Source organism: Phasianus colchicus, chromosome 10, assembly GCF_987193195.1.
Source record: "Phasianus colchicus chromosome 10, bPhaCol1.hap1.1, whole genome shotgun sequence".
NCBI lineage: Eukaryota > Metazoa > Chordata > Aves > Galliformes > Phasianidae > Phasianus > Phasianus colchicus.
Window position 1 is genome coordinate 17,878,875 of NC_143445.1, and position 17,079 is coordinate 17,895,953.

Sequence of the window (17,079 nt, forward strand, 5' to 3'; positions counted from 1 at the left end):
TGACAAAAGGGATGTAAGAATCACTTTCTTTACTGCCAAGGCTGAAACCTAATGTCAGACCCTTTTGGAGAACGTGTGCCTTATCAGTGCTGAACAAAAACAGCATAAGGAGCTGAAGAGCTTCCTCACGGCTGTTATCGTGTTGGGTCTACAATTGAAGCTATGTGTGATCTGCCTTTTATGAAGGCCAGCAAAAAGATGGAAAATTAGAGCAGGAGGTTTGTTTTGTGATGGTGTAAGCGGAGGCACCAGGTATACCTTGAGTGTGCAGCATGGCACAGTGTTCTGGTTTACAGCAGGAGAGGTGAGGGCTTGGTGCTGAGCAGCCGTGTGCTGCAGCCATACCCTGTGCACTGTACCTCGGGTGCAGCAGAACGCTGCTATGCCAGGCACAGCCCTGCTTCCAGATGTGCAGCACAGAGTGTCTGTGGGCCTGAGCATGGCTTTCTGGGCTCCTTCTCATCCACCAGCGCTGCTGGCGTTGGGGAGCTCCTTTAGTCCCGAGGTGTCAGAGCCCTGCTTCACTGCCAGAGTCACTGCCGGACCTGGTGCCGAGGGGTTCCTCCTTTGTGCTCCTGCTGTAACAAAGCACGGTGACTCTACAGCATGAAATGTCTTTTCTGTTTACACAATATGCTTCTCTTTTTCTAATCATCTAATTTATAGCTTTTTCTTCTAATGACGTGTGAAGCTGGAGTGTACGATGAAATATTTCTTTATCCACGTTTGCCTGGAAGGTAATTAGCCCACCACTCTGTTTGGTATCCCAGATGATAATCTGAACCTGAGAATTCCTTACAATCTCCTCTTTCCAGTGCCCTGCCTGGGCATCATGTTACTGCAGAGCTTGTACTTCATACTTCGGGCTGGGACTTGAGAGTTTGCTCTGCTACAACCTATAAAACCCATAGTAAATAGCATGAATGCATTGTAAGATGAGAGAGCACATTGCTTAGAAATTAGGCATGAAACTAATGATAAAGCAAACTGGAGTTGTACCTTATCAAGGAGGAGTGTCTCTGAGCTCAGTCTCTAGCACAGGGAGGTGCCAGCAGCGGCAGGTTGCTTTGGGCAGGTTCCAGCGATGATGGATTCTGGTGGTGACAGGTTCCAGTCCCAGTGGTGGCTGGGGCGGGCCAGCTGAGGTGGCTGCAGGTCCCAGGCAGCCCAGAGCTGACCCAGCAGCCAGGTCAGTGCATCTTACATGAAAATGGGAAAATGACAGGAGTTGAAGTAAATCTGAAGTGTTAGTGCAACCAAGTGACGGCTTTGGGACAAGGCCCTTGAAATGATGGAGTGGAGGAGGCTGCACGGGGACAGCAGGGCTTTGTGGTGGCCATGCCAGCTGCTGGCTGCGAGCTCCTCACTGGCCATGCACTGCCTCGTGCTGGGGCCATGCAAGGGCGCACATCTTACACACAGGTTGTTTGTTAAAGCCAGCTCTGTGTGCGGAAAATACAGTTTTTACAGGCACTGACCTACTGCAGTTAATGAAGAGAAATCTGGGCAACAAAGAGTTCATGCAGAAAACTCTGTGACTGGAACAAGGGCTCTGCAAATGCCCAGCGTACTGATGTAAGCACATAGAGCGGAAACAGGCTCACGTACTCCTTTGTGATAGAACAGAAACAGGAAGAGGGACAAACGACCCATTACTGTGCTCATTCCCAGGGACTACCAAGGCATGTGCAATCAGTGCTGAAGTTATCTGCGTGCTGCATCTGTGCCCTCGCTTTATATGGTGACAGGCAGAGGGATGTGAGTCGGGGAAAGGTACAAATATCATGGGAGACCAATTGTCACCGAATCCGTACCGATCCACATTGAGCTTCTTTGAAACACAAATGCAAATTTCCTCAAAGGAAAATCATTGTTCCTTTACGTCCTTTCAGCATTCAGTTTTTACGAGAAAAACTCAAACAGGCAAAGAGAAATGCCAGAAGGCCCCGTCAGCAAAGTGCCTCCGCTTCCTTGGGTGCCATATGTGGGCAGCTTCCAACCTGCCCTGCTCAGGGCGGCCGTCCTTCCCCGAGGGGCTGCAGTGCTGCAGTCTGCTGTGTGCTGTGATTGGAGCGCGAAGAGCAAAGTTAATTATCTTAATGCCAGGCTGTACAATTGAACAAAAAACCTTAAGAAGGAAACAGCTGGAGTTCAGATCTCTGAGGAGGTATCATTTGTCCCCCCGAGTGAAGGAATTGTGTGTGAAAGCTGCAAAGCATGTTATCACCTTTCACAAACCTGACTTTGCTTGTTCAGCTCCAGTGCAGATGGGGGAAAAGGCAAATTTACCTTCTTGTAGTCGCCAAGCCTAACAAATGTCAAAGCAAATAGCAAAGTGGTTTGTCTAATTCTGTTACAGATTAAAGGATGTAATTCTGAGGAATCACTTGAAACTTCAGAACTTGACAGGAGCTCAGTACCTATAAATGAATAAAACAGAATTCAGTTGCAGTACTCTTTTTTTTTTCTTTTTCTTTCTTTTTTTTTTTTTTTTTCCCATTCATAAAGTAAAAATAAACATTGTGGAACAATTAGGTTTAGATAGCAAGTGATGTTCAAAATTAGAAATACACATTACATGACCTGGGGGGAAAAGATAAGCATGAGAAGGGGAGAACAGGCAGTTCTGTCAGCCACATAAACCTCAGTATGTTCAGTAGGAAGAAAAAGATTGGAAGAAGGTGTCTGCTGCTGGAGAGGCTGGGCAGGAAGAAGCCCCACTCCTGGTGCCTGAGAGAAACCTAGTGGTGAGGAAGCCAGAGCCCTCCATAGCTTTGGGGTGCTGGTTTCTGCAGTGCGTGGTACGCTGCGGTATGCTGCTGTGCTGCAGACCCCATGGGCCACAGACTGGTGTGTAATGGGGAGGGGACCTCAAAAATACACCTTTCCACAGGCATCACCGGGTTTTTGGCATAGTGTGAAATACGCTGTCACAGAACAGGACTCTTACAGCAAACATTCACTTATTTGACAAACTAATTTTGAAAAGAGAAGCTCTGTGGAGGTGGAGCTGTGGCCGCCTGTAATGCTCTCTGTTTCTAAAAGCAGTTGCAGCTTCTGTGGAAACTTCCTGCCAAAACCTTGGTTCCTGCTGGGGCTGGGGCCATGCTGGCAGCTGGGCGAGCTGCGCCTGCGCCCAACACTGAGCAGAATGAGGATGGCCCAGCATGGCTGCAGCACGGCATGGCCAGCAGCACGGCACAGCACAGCCTGGGGGGTCACAGACAGGGCTGGCTGCCCCACAGCTGCACTACTGGGAGCTGGTGGCTCCCTCTGGGAGAAAACAGAAGGATGAGGCTTGAGGACAAACGCGTAACTGAAAGTGAGGTTTTGGAAAGTGTATGCATGTATCCATCCAACTGCAGTTCGTATTATCAGTGTATCAGTGTTCCATAGAATACAAAACCTTAAAGTAAACAGCTGGAATTGGTACAGATAGTTGTGAAGTTTTGAAAATCAAAAGACAAAGAGAATTCTGCCACTGATTTTATTAAAATAGCAAAATCTAAAGTAGGCAACCAAAAAACACAATTTTCGGAGATGTGAATCTTTTATGGAAAAGGACAAAAAACTCAGTGAATGAAAGCCATCAGAGGTACGCTGTAAGCCCCAGCACTGGAGCAGGCTGCTCAGTGTATGAGGACAGCTCCAAAAGCACAAATCCTGGTGGAGTCAGGGGCGAACCTGCTAGAGGGGCCACAGGGGTCACTCGGCTCCCCTGGCCCAGAGCAGGACCCAGTATACCGAGCTGCTCCTCACCCTGGGCCTGGTATCCTTGGCTCTTTTGTCTCCAAGTCCAGCCTGATTCTCTCTCAGAGCAGTTTAAGGCTTTTTTTTATGTCTTGTTTTCTGCACCACAGAGACAAGGCTCTTGCTCTTCGTGCTTCCTTTAAACCTTGCAAGATTGCTGCTGCCCTTCCAGCCCTGGCTTTGCAGAACCACTCCAGCTCTCCCTGCGCACTGCTCCTCTGGGGGCCATGCTGGTGGCATCGGGCCGCATGCTGCAGTGCTGCGGGCTGCTCTGTGCTCGTGGGATGCCTCTGCCCTCCAGTTCCCTGCGCTGTTTGGCAGCTCATGGTGATGGATACTGGGGTGTGAAGACGAGCCTCGTGTGAAGGGACACGTTCACGTTGTGCCTGACCGTGTGGTTCTGCGACTCGTTCTGAGGAATGTTATAGCAGAGCGATAAGGTTGGAAAAGAGACCACCAGGTGAACCCCAACCCATCCCACCGTGCCCACTAAGCCGTGTCCAACAGAGCCACCTCGCCTCGGCTCTCGAACACCGTTTGGGTTCCGTGCTACCGGAGCAGATGTCTCCAGAGGGGCCCCGTTCCGCTCCCGGCAGGGCCGAGCAGCGCTCCCCGCGGAGCGGAGCGGAACCCCGCGGTGCCGCCCCGAGAGGAGCAGAGGAGCCCCGGCCGGGATGGAGGGCAGAGCGAGGGGCGCGCGGCGCTTCGTTCCCGCGAGCGGCGCACGGCGCGGAGCCGCTCCCGGTTCGCCGCCCGGTCGGCAGCGCGGGGCCCGGCCCGGCCCGAGGCGGGCGCTGCGCGGAGCCGCTTCCACCGCCGCCCCCCTCCCCCCCCCGCCTCCTCCTTCCCCTCCCGAAGCCGGAGGCGGCCGCGCGGGGCCGCGCACGTGTGCTCGGCGGCTCCGGCACCGTGACTCATGAGGCACCGGGGCGCGCGGGCCCGCCGGGGATGAGGCAGGCCGCTCCGCGCCGCTCCGCCGCCAGCAGCGCCGCCGCCTCCCGCACGGCGCCCGGGGGCCGCCCGAGGCCCGAGGTGAGCGGGGCGGGCCGGGGAGCGGAGCGGGGAGACGGCGGGGCCCGGGCCCCCCTCGGGCCGCGCTTCCGGGCGGGCGGGGGCGGCGGCGGAAGCCGGGCGCTGGGGCCGGGGCCGCGCGGGGAGCCCGTGCCGCCGCCGCCATGCAGCGGGCGCTCGGCCGCGCCGGGCCGCCGCGGGGACGGGCGAGAGGTGAGCGCCGTGCGGAACGGAACGGCACGGCGCGGCACGGCGCCTCGCCCGCGGCCTAGTGCGGGGCGGGGACGGGGGGCCGCGAGAGGAGGGCGGCGGGAGGCGGCGGAGGGCCGGAACGGGGGGCCGCGCAGCGCCGGGGGCCGCCGGGCCGAGCCCTGCCCGGGCGCGGAGCCGCGGGGCGCTGCGGGGCTCCGAGCGGCCTCGGGTGGCTGCGCGGCTGTCGGCGCCGGGCACGTGGCGCTCGGTGCGCCGCTCCGCGCTTCGGGGCGTTCGGTGTCAGCTGGGCCGGACGGAGCCTCTCGGCTGTTCCTTTTTTTTTTTTTTTTCCTTTTTTTCTTTCTCTGTGTGTTTGGGGTGGGGTGGGGTGGGGTGGGGGCGGCTGAACTCGGAGCTCCGCTTTGCAGCTGGGGGCTGGCCGGGAGCTGAAGGACCGGTGTGCCGGGAGAGGAAAGCGCCGGGGTGGGCAGCTCAGGGGTGAGCGGCTCAGGGAGACGTGGGGCTGCGGCTTCGAGGGAGCGTTTGGCAGCAGCGGGACGCAGGTGTCGAATAGAGAAGGAGACGAAATGGAACTGTGAGAGCAGCTTTAACGAGGAGCTGCGATGGGAAGGAGCGATGTAAAAATTAATAATGCATTAAGCGGCCGGACTGCTTATTGGGTACAACATTTAAGCAGGGTCTCTGCCATCGCGCTGCATCCCATGGCGCTGAGGAGGAAGCGCTCTGTGTAACGCTGCACCGACGGCGGTGCTGGGCTGATCCTGCAGGCTGGGGGCACACAGCGCTGGCAGAGCAGCGGCACCAGGCGCCCCGGGTCCCTGCACGGGGTGCAAGGCCGTGTGCTGCCAGGTGATGCTGGGCTCCCCGTGTGCCAGGGCCGGGCTGCCGGGCCTCAGGGCTGCTTCGCTAGGCTTAATGAAGACAAAAAGCGGCAATTTGTAGCGTTATAACCAAGTCGTCTCTAGACTTGAGAACATTTTGAAAACATGCCACCTTGTGTGTCGTGTGTGTAGATTTATGGTAACTGTGACATCTACCTGGCTTACATGCCAACTAAAATACAGGGCTGTGCAACCCCTGTTTCCTTGTTGAGGGAGGATGTGCAGGCAACGTGTTTTTTGGCCTGGGATATCAGAGAGAATGTCACGGGGATTATTTATTGTGTTATTTGCTTAAAGCCATCGTTGGATTAAGTGTATTTTGAGGGGCAGGGTAGGGTCTGAGCCCAAAGGTGCTGGTTTGGAGTGAGGCAGTGGATGGATGGGCAAAGCAGGGTGGTGTGCGGGCAGTCTGTCGCTCACCTGAGCCACAGAGCAGCACGGAATGGCTGAGAGCCGCCATCAGCTGCCACGGGTGGGGTCGTGTCCGTATGCCACCCCACAGCGCTGGCGTTTCGCTGCTGTGCAGCAGTGCTGTCATTTCCTCTTTTCCCAGCAGATCCCCCTTTGAGTTTGCTCCCTGCGCAGCGCTGTGAGGTGCACCAGGCTGTGTGCTGGGCTGTGTGCTCAGCGTGGTGCCCTGGAAGCCTCCTGCAGGCACAGTGGGGCCGGACCTCCTGGCGGGCGGCTGCGCTCCTCACCCTCACAGCAGCACAGGGCTTTGGGTCCTGTGAGCCGCGGGGCCACGGATAGGATCCCTCTTAAGGAGCACTAACAGATCCCTTTAGCTAGTGGAAGCAGAGAGTTTTAGTGTTAAATTTCTCTGCCATACGATTCTCTAACTGCTGAAGGAGTCTTAGCAGTCACTCAGAACAGGCTGCGTGCAAAGGCTGTATGGGTAAATGCAGCCAGAGGACGTTTCCTTCCCGTGTGGCGGCAGTCGGCGTGCGGTGCTGTGAGCGCGTGTTGGCCGGGCCAGGGAGACACAGTACTGAGCAGAAGGTGTGAGTGGGTGGGTGTGCGGTGGGACACGAGGCAGCCAACAGCCTCCTCTGGCCCTGGGATTGCATGGGAAAGGCTCGGGGTTTGCTGCTGATGTTCGTCAGGCTGGGAATGTCAGGCAGCTGGTTCACTGTGCTTTGGGAAAACCAAGCAAGATAGGTAAAAATAAGTGGGTGTGAACTGAGCTGCTCCAGCCGAAGTTCGGAGTTTCATTTTCAGTTTTGGGGAAAGGTTAGCTCTGTTTTCTGTCCTTCCATCTCTCAAATTCTGGCACTCTAACACCTCGTTAAGACTAAGATACTGTTCGTCATTTGCGGTGATGCTCAGCAATAATTAAGGAGTTCATCTTCATTCCACTTCCTATGGAGTGGCCAAGGGTTGAATTAGCTGACACCCTGGTGACAAATATCACACCCTGGCAACCGTTTGAGGGCAGTGAATGATTTTGTTGACTTCCTTTAAAGCCTGCCCTGTCTGGAGGGCTGTACTGCTTACTCGGTGTGCTGCCCAGGGAGCACTGCAGATGTGCTGCCCTGTGCTTTTGAAGCAGAGAAGATGCTACTGAGGTCAGTAATGCAATGCAAAGCACTGCAGTCCATCTTGCAAGAGATTTGTAGAGAGCTGATAAACCTCTTGTTCTGTGCCCTCTGTACAGTGTCCAAGCTGCGCTGCTTTGCATCACGGCATCCTCTCTATTTTTGTTTCCCTCAAGGACTCACTTTATTCTGCTTGCTCAGGTTTAATGCAGAGGTAGCAACCATGCAGGGATGCCTGTAAGGACGATGAGCCCTGGCACCTCCTGCTGCAGTGCTACACGCATAGCAGGGGCAGGAAGTGCTCCATGCTGCATGTGGTGGTCCCCACCACCCCCTGGGGAGCGGCGTCCTTTTATTAATAATTATCTATTGTAAACGTAGTTTCCCAACTAATGCAGCAAAGTAAACAACATTTCCTTCCTACTGGCCCATAATTATTTACCAAAAGAAAAACATCTGAGTGCTTTTTTATTGCTACCCGCTCTGCAGTGAGCGTGCACTGCTGTAATTCCCATCGGTGTCAGTGAGAGCACTTAGCAGGGCAGGAGAAGGGCACTCAGAAGCTCACCACAGTTGTGAGACCTGAGCAGCTCATGAGATAGTGCAGTGTGCTTCTGGTGCCTGAAGCTGGGAGCATCCTGGCAGGGCTCAGTTGGGCACCCAGCAACTCCGGCTGCACTCCATGAGGTTTGGTGTGGGCCGGCTCCAGGTGAGCCCAGCCCCAGGGCAGAGCTGCCATCCCTTCGGGTGCTATTGGTTTTTGCATGTCTGCGTGCTGTCAGCTGCCGTGTGCTGAAATTGCTCATGGTTTGAGTTATGTGTGCGTGTTGCATTGTTACAAAAGAGTATCTTCATCCGAAATATCCTTATTTATATAGCACTGGAAACTCTTCTTAATGTACTGTAAAAGCAAAACGTCTGCCGTGGATCTTATCTATTTCTTCTCACTGGGTCTAAGCATCCACTAATGCAGCTTGAATTGCTGTTTGTTACCAATTAGAAGCAGGAGCAGCTTATAAGATAAAACCATACTGATGGCCCTGGGATGCTGAGTGCACTCAGAGTGAATTTGCATTGGAATCTGCAGATTGCACAGAAAACGGGAAGCTGGGATAGGGTAACCCTGAGCTGTGTGTGCTTTCTGCAGCCACAGACAGCCTAAAATCAGAATTTTATGTCATTTGACATTTGGGAAAGTGAGGTTTCAGATAGCACTGGGTTGCCAGCCCAGCTGCATGTGCCTCGCCTGTCAGTTTTCTCTGAGCTTTCAGGTGGTGGCTGGAATCTTCGTATGTGCAGAGTGTTTCTGCTGGAGGTACAACTCACTGCCTGCCTGGCTGGGGGCTTTTGTTGGAAGGGGAAATTTCTCACATATATACTTGTTATAAAAGAAACTTTTTTTCACTTACATACTTGTCATCAGTGTTAGGTTTAGAGCTGGTTTGTACAGAGAGCCTTGCTTGCAGTCACGTGGAGAAAACGGAGGAGTGCACACTGCGTTTCCCCTTATCTCACTGTGCCACATTTTGTGTATCTCATAGTAAGATGTTTTGTTTCTACGGTTGAGGACCGGTTGTGTTTCAGAAGATTAATAGACTTAGCCTCCCTGTTTGTTAAGCTCAGTGATGATAACACTGTCATAAGTCATGAGACAGTCATGGAGCATCAGGCAAAGCACAGCGCGCCTTGGGCTGAACTTAGAGCAGGTATTTCTTGGAAGGAAAGGTGAAATGCTGCAAACATAACTAACAGTCCCCAGCTGCTAGTTAGTTAGGGTGGCCTTTTGGGAGTTCGTGTTTGCCAGAGGAGCCCAGTGGTGGCCACGGGGCAGGCGGCCCCAAGCAGCATGCCCACAGTTGGGCGCAGGGCACGGCACCGCTGCCCACGTGCTGCACCGGGGGAGGGCACGGGGCTGTGCTGGGTGAGTAAGGGCTCAGGAAGCCAGGCCGTGTCTGGGCTCCAGGCCCAGCCTGCTTCCAGAGAACTTAGTGGGAATTCACTCTGCTAAAAAAGGCAGCGCAGGCACAGCACGCCAGCACGGCCACAGCACACTGCACGGCCACAGGCTCCTGTGCTCGTGTCCTGGGGCTGCGTGGGCTGTGTGTGCCCGGTGGCACGGGCTCACTGTTGCTGCATGCCTTGCTGCGGAGGAGCACTCCTCTCTCAGTACCTGGCTGCTGTAGGGGAAGTGAGCTCAGTGCATTTGTGGGTCTGGGCAAACCCCCAGGCCGCAAGCTCCTACATCCCCTTCCCGTGGAGGTTTCGGGCTTTGAGAGCTCAGTGACACAGACAGATCTGTCAGGTTTTCCAAACAGGTTGAGAGGCTGAAGTATTAGGCCTGGATTCGCCGCAGGAAAAGAAAGGGCAAACCCCCATCCCCATACAGACCCTTATCTGCACACACTCCGATGTGCCCAGCTCCTGCCTGCTGAGCCCGGCAGCCCCGGCCCTGCGGCTGCAGCACAGCGTGCCAGCTGGTTTCCATGGCAGAGCTCCTGCCAGCCACGCAGGCTGATAAACACAGTGCAGCTTCCTTCGCACAAATAAACCATAGTATTTTTTTCAGCGACTCTCGGAAGCTGGGGGGGAAAAAAAAAAAAAGAAAAAAAAGAAAAAAAAAATAGCTTCTTCCCATGTTTGGAAGCTTTATTAATGCCTAGACAGCGTTCCTGTCTGTGGATAATTGCCTGTCTGTAGGGTAATCCTGTCTGTAGGGTTCTGTATGGGAGCCCTTCAGTGCCCAGTACGGAGGCAGAACCTAAGTTGACTTTGGGATTCCTTTCCCAAGCAGTGACAACAGAAGGCAGCAGTGCAGGCAGAGTGGGACCGTGGCCCTGTGCTTCTTCGTGTGCGGTGTTCTCCAGGTGTGGGGCTCTGCTGCCTGGCTCTGTGTGGAGGAGGTCCCTGGGAAGTCACTGGCTACCCACCAGTGCTTTGTTATCTGCAGATGTGTTCCCTAAAGGACTCTTTGCGAGTCTGCTTTTTGTGAAAGCGCCTGCAGCTCTGTTCCTTCTTTCAATGGTGGCAGCTCACATACAGTGACTTGAACTTTTTTCACTCATTTTTTGCCTGAGTGACAGAATTATTGCTGTGGGCTTTTTGTGTTCTTGTTCTCTATGACTTGTAAGCATTGTCTTTTGTCATGGTAAGTGTCAAAACTACTTTGTTTTCCTTCAAGCTGTGCAGAAGGTTTGCAGGTACCCTGTGTTGGTGTAAAGGCAGTGCTGCGGCGCGCTGTGCGGAGCTGTTAGTGAGCTGGTGGTGTTGGTGATGCCAGTGCAGGAATGTCATCCTTCAGGGTGAGCAAACGTAACGATAATTCTAGCAAATTGATTTTAAAAAGGTCTTAAAGATGTTTCACTTCTTTCCCAGAATAAAGCATAGCCATTTCTTAATGTTGTTGACTGATCAGAGCTTCTGCCTGCTATCCAGAGGCAAGGCTGTGAGCTGGTGTGAGGCTGGTGTTCAGAGGGAACTACATCAGGGTGTGTGCCCCGAGCACCGTCTGTAGGCATCTCTGTGAAGTCAAGGAAGGCTCCTTTATGCCTGGCTCTGCCTTGTACCCACACCGCTCCGCTCTTGTGTGGCTCACGAGAGCTGCCACAGGCACCTCGGGTGGGGGCAAACCATAGGGTTTGGATTTTTGTCACAGAATTATTTGAGTTGGAAGGAACCTTTATTTTTACGTATGTAATGCAAGTATGTCGTTTTAGGTTCAGTGTATTAACTGATGTACAGGTTTTTACTACACCAGAAGGATATGCCTGACATAAATCAAATGGAAGGTCACAATGTATTAAAAAATAGAAACCACTCTATTTTGGACGTGAGATCCTTTGGGAAAGAGAACTGGTTGGCTTTCTGGGCCTGGCAGCAGACATGGGAGCAGTTCACAGTGCTTTCTCGTGCTTTGGCAGAGGCGTGTGATGGCCGCAGTGTCACCGCTGCTCCCCACAGCCGTGCACAAGTCTCTGGGCTGTCCGGGTGAAGTTGTGCTGAAAGCAGAAGTACCCACAGCTCTTTCCTCACCACCTGCACCCACAGCCCCTGCGTCCCACAGCCGCGGGCACTGGGGCAGCCGGGCCGCACGCTTCCTCCAGACAGAACCATCGCCGTTCCCTCAGCCGCTCCTCATCAGAATTGTGCTCCAGACCCTTGGTGGCCAACATGCCCATCCCTGCTTCCCCAGTGCAGTCGGCCTGTGCACATCTGTAGTCGGTCAGATAGAATGTCTGAATGTGCAAGAGCCTGGTTGTAAGTAACGTTTTGCCTTTTGGAAGCGCGTAGAATTGTTGATCATTTTTGGTTTTGGAGTAGAGCTTTTGGTGATTACGGTTCCTGCTTTTTTCAATTGGTGGTATAGTTCTCAGCATTTTAAGTAGATCGCTAGGTTATTTTTTTAATACAAAGCTTGTTTTTAGACTTGTTTGGGAAGCGTCATGCTTATTGCATGGCTTAAATTCCCCCATAAATCCTAGGAAAGTGCAGGACTTCCTATTTGTAACATACACTGTGTAAATGCTATGGTGAGGGAATAATCACGTGGGTAAGCTTTTACTACCAGGAACAACTTTTGCAATTTTAATGTTGGACATGTGAGTGCTTTGTAATACATCAATCGATAGCAATGGATTGAACACACAGCAGTCCTTCCTGCTGGACAAGAGGCAGCCTGACCTTTTCCTGTTTTCATTTATGAATATGCATCCACCTAATGCTTTCAGATAATGTGAACTATTACCAGTTTTGTAAAGGAGATTGATACAAAACAACTGAATACAAAAAAAAAAAAAAATTTCAACAGTCATATTTCTTTATCTTGATGTATTTGCTCCTTGAGGAAAAGGGACTTTTTAAAGTTTTTTTCAAAATTTGTGGACTTTGCAGTACAACTCTCTGGCTGGAAAATGGCATTACTGTAAAGTAAGACAAGGCTGGGCTATGGGCTTTGTACATTGATACAGGAATGGCCCTGAGTGCTGGTAGGAATCAGGTCGCAGTTTGATGAGGGATATACATCTTGGAGAACTGGCTTCAGAAAAATACCTTATTTCTGCACGAGGCAGTAATGGATGCACTCCTGGGGGCACTTTATGATGTTACCTCTTCATTATTTATCCAGGCTTCTTGAACCAAGCTGGATGCATTAAGTTCAGGTGTGATTCTGCTTTTAGGTGGTTGCGCTGAAACTGTACATGGGACAAAGGCATCAGAGGCAGGGTTGCCTGGAGGCCCCCTGAGCTCTGGGGTTGTGCTGCCTTCCCAAGCTACTGCCAGAGCTAGACCCTCATGGAAGTAGCCTTTAAAACACCGCTCCCAACACTACAACCAGCAAAATATGTATCTTATGCAAAATATCTGGGTTGTCAGTCATGTTACAGTAATGTTGGCTGGTATCTCACAATCTCGGTGTGGGACTTGCTGTGCAGTTTAGTGCTGATGTGCCTGCAGTTGACAGGGCTGTAAGTCACTGCCGGGCGAGGGGCTCTGAGATGCATCTCGAGTAGTGACACGTGGCTGCTGGGTTCCCGCTCTGCAGCTGTAATGGGTGAACACAGAAGCACCAGGGAGCAGCATCCCTTTTGCTGTGCCTGCTGCCCTGACAGTAGGAAGAGTGGTTTTGTGGATCTGGGTGCAATACACATGTCGCTTGTTCAGCAGCAGAGTTGACTAGAGAATGTTTCTCTTTAACCGATCCTTCACTGTTAGGTGGCCAAGATGTTAATTAGCTCATTGTTTCGGCTTAATTTTATGATGGTGCTATAATTACATTCCTCAGTTGTGCCATGAAGTAATTGCTGCATCTTTTCCAAATTTTATGCTGAGATATGTTATTGGTAAACTTTGCATTTGGCACAGGAGTTTTGAAAATACTCTAAGGCAGTCGGTAATTTGTATATTTCTTTATTTAAAAGACAGCTATTTGGGAATTCCAAGCTTTGAGATTGTACCGACAGTGTAAATAGGATATTGATTTTATTCCATTTCCTATCTCATTAGAGTCATTGTCATGAGGATGGATCCGTGTTGTGTAATTATCTGCTCTCACTGACAGTTCCCGTGTCATTGAGACTCCTTTTGCAGCTTCCACTTTCTGTGAGCATAAAAATAGCAGCCGTCACTGCCGTGGTGTTATCATTGCTCTTTTTGATTGTCCAGCCTCGTACCTCTTTCTTTAAGAGATGTGTGTGATCTGTGATAGAGAAGACAGGAATGTCCAGCCATCCCCTTACAGGAAGAGTGAAAACAATGGCTCCTGCAGAGCCACTTCCAGTGCCTTGCTGCTGTGTCAAGGACTGTAACGAGGAGGAAGAGAGTATCATTAACCTCGCTGCACAACATGCCCTTATAGAAACAACGGGAAGTAATAAAAATCGGACCCATTTAAGCAGAACTTAGACACTGTAACCATGTGGTCCTTTTTCTGTTAGTTTCACTTTCTTGGGCACTTTCAGATTACAATTTCATTGATTTTTGAAGCTGGTTCTTAATAATTTTCATCGACCCAGCTCAGCAGACAACTGAATCATCTCCATTACCCCCTTAAGAAATTACTATTCAGTGTTACTTAGTCTACTTCTGCTTCTGCCCTGAGAATAGCCTCTTTATTTGCTTTCGATGTTTCAAACTTTGTTTTCCCCACTTGTATTTATTTTTGTTTCCTTTGCATTCTCAACAACCAGTGAATACAAAGTTATACTTCGGCAGTCCCAGGACAAGTGGCAAAACATCTGGGGGAAAAAAAAAAAAGAGGCAGTTTCACACAGCACGTGTGTGTGAAGTACTCCTGCAGTAAGGACAGCCTGTAGGTAAATCACAAAGATGTGCATCCAGTCTGCCCTCACAGCCAGTTCTGCCCTCTGGGTTTGTTGCAGCATTTCCCAGCTGAGTGCAGGCATCTCCAAAGCGACATCTTACGCGCCTGCTGGTTTCTCAGAGATGATGGTATCCTTCAGGATTTGAGGCTCACCGGGTGACTGCTTTGTCGGCTTGGAATATCACAGGAGAATTTCAAAGCAATAGGAGCACAGTGTATGCAAATCAAAAGTTGTAGTTGTGTGCCGAGGGTTTCCTCCAGTTTGTTTAGTGGAGAACTGAGCACACGCCTCCGGCCCGGAGCGGTTTTTTTCCTGCCGGAGGACTGCTTTAAAGGCTGTCATTTCTGGCTGTTTTCGGGTAGATAACAAATTCCAACAAATCGTCTTTTCTTCAAGACAAGATTTCTTCTCATTCAGACGACTTCCCTCCGGGGCGGCGCAGCTCCTCGAACCGCCCTGCCTGGAGCCGGCGGAGCGCAGGGCGAAGCTCAGCCCCAGGTGCGTCCCGGCCCGGGAAGGCAGCATTCCCTGCAGGCGGCACCGCAACGAGAACGCGAGCCGCAGCTCTGGGGGCGAATCGCGCCGCTTCCTGAGCGTCACCGGATTTGCTGCTGCCACAGAGCGGGGCTCTCATCTGTTCTCGTCTGATCTGTCGCCTTGCCTTCGTGCCTTGCCTTCGTGCGCATCCTTCTGTCCTGGCCGGTGAACTCGGCTCGGCGCGGCTTTGAGCGGCTCCGGCTTTGGCGCGCAGAGGACGCGCAGCGCTTCTCCCCCTGCAGCCGAGCGCTTGGCGCGGCTCGGGCGGCTCAACGTCCCGCGTCGCTTCCCGCCGTTGCTGTGGCGCCGTGCGGGTCCGCCGTGCTGCGCCGCGCCCCGGCTCGGGGCTCCTCGCGGGTTCGCTCTCCCGTCGGAGCGCGCCGTGCGGAGGGCGCTGCACGGCGGCGCCTGAGGGCCGCGCGCTGCCGCCCCGGACGGGTGCCGCTTAAGCGCCGGCTGCGGGCCCGGCGGTACGGACGGGGGAACCAACCCGGCCCGGAGCCCCGGCGGGAGGGGGCGAAGGCGGCGGCGCCCGGCGCGTCCCGCGCTGCTGTGCCCGGCGCGGCGGCGGCGGCGAGCGTCTGACAGGCGCGACCTTTCATAAGACGGCCCACGCCATTGGCTCGCCGCCCGGAGCGCCGCTGCAACGCCGCGCGCGATTGGCCGCCTCTCCGTCGCGCGGCGGGTCACGTGGCGCGGCGGGCGCACTCACCGCTGTCCTCTCTCTCCGCAGGTCGGCCCTGAGGGCCCGCCCGACGCCGCGCCGCTTCGCCCCGCTCGTGCCGCCCGCAGCGGCGCCCGGAGCTGCCGCCACCTGTAACCGAGAGACGCAGCCGGGCCGCCTCCGCGTCCCAGTAAAAGTTTGCCGGGAAAGCCGGAGCCTTCCGGCAGAGCGCAGCCAGCCGCCCCCGCCCGCTCCGAGCCGCCCGTGCCCCCCAGCGGCCGCTCCGAACGGCCCCGGCCCCGCCATGGGGTGCTGAGCCCGGCCGCCTCCCCTCCTCCCCCGTGCGGTGGCCGCTCGGCGCCCCGGCCCCATGTGCCCCTAGCGGAGCGGGAACCGCCTGGAGCCGCTCTGCCCGGCCCCGCTGCTGTGTTGGACATTGACCCCGTAGGACCTAACGATGGCCGTCAGCGTCACGCCCATCCGCGACACCAAGTGGCTCACGCTGGAGGTGTGCCGGGAGTTCCAGAGAGGGACGTGCTCACGGCCGGACACGGAATGTAAATTTGCACACCCGTCGAAAAGCTGCCAGGTGGAAAACGGACGTGTCATCGCCTGCTTCGATTCATTGAAAGTGAGTAAGCGTTACGTTGTTTCCAAGGGTGTGCGGTAAGGAGAAGCTGTTACAGTGGTGGAGAACCCGGAGCCCGAGGGAGTGCGGCTGCCCACCAGCACGGGATGTGCTGCTGTTGGCATTGAGGGCTGCTGCCCTTCTCCGGGCCCAGGGAAAGAGGGACCGGCACAGAATGGACCCCGCAGGGCTGGGGTCAGCTGGCATGGCTGCAGCCAGGAGTCCTCTGGCCCCAGATTGCTCTGTGTGTAGATGGAGTAGAGGGCATTTCGTTCAGAAACAGCTAAGTCACTGCAGGGACTCGCTGTTCTTAATAGCACAGACGCGTAAGCAATATGGTGATTGGTTCCCACCATGGCTGCAGGCAGGCTGGGGCTGTCCCCAGCATGTTCCTTGGGTGCCCTGAATGCTGTGCTTATGCTGACGCTCGGGACACACGGTCAGTTTCTGTTTCCCACCAAGATCCAGGTGTGGGGGAGGGCTGATGCCCAGCAGTGCGTGGTGCCCCTGGGTGCAGGGAGGTGACGGTGTGGTGCTGGTGTTGGGGCTGGGCCTGAGCTGGGCTCTGTGTGTCTTGGCTGTGGCTGTGGCTTCAGCAGTAGGTGCTGAGAACATGTATTTGCAGCTCCATCTCTTGTTTTTTTGGTAACTTCAATTATCTTAGCACTTAAAGCGCTGTTTGCAGGATGGGTATTTTAATTCAACGTAAACATAAAAATCAAAAGTTGGAAAGCGGAAATATTGGTCTCTTCCGTCTGCATAATTTTCTCCCCTTCAGCCCCAGCCCCAGGAGCAGTGGGCAGCTGCAGCAGCAGGGTCTGTAGTGGGCTTGTGCAAAGTGATGGATCTGAACTTCAAACCTGGCTCAGGTGGGGAAATGTGGTGAGCCTTCAGAATGTCCCTCAGTCCAAAATGCCCAGCCTCACTGCGCCAGCTTGCTCTGTGTATGGGAACTGAAACGTGTTTGTGTTGCTTCTTTAATTGTAAAACAACATAAATTATTGCACATGGTGTCCTCGCTTTGTCACTGATGGCAGAAGCC

General features: G+C 53.7%; 1 protein-coding gene across 14 annotated transcripts in view; it reads left to right on the top strand.

Moving 5' to 3' along the window:
* Positions 1–17,079, top strand: part of MBNL1 (muscleblind like splicing regulator 1) — a 48,272-nt gene that overhangs the window by 945 nt on the left and 30,248 nt on the right. For 12 of the 14 annotated variants that reach the window (XM_031603648.2, XM_090147572.1, XM_031603641.2 and 9 more), the window contains exon 2: positions 15,479–16,040. In XM_031603648.2, the coding sequence (XP_031459508.1) occupies positions 15,867–16,040 (174 nt within the window). In that variant the 5' untranslated portion in view covers positions 15,479–15,866. Of the gene's footprint in view, positions 1–4,649; positions 4,783–4,959; positions 4,975–15,478; positions 16,041–17,079 lie in introns of those variants that run through there. The other 2 variants (XM_090147569.1, XM_090147571.1) reach the window with 2 other exon arrangements.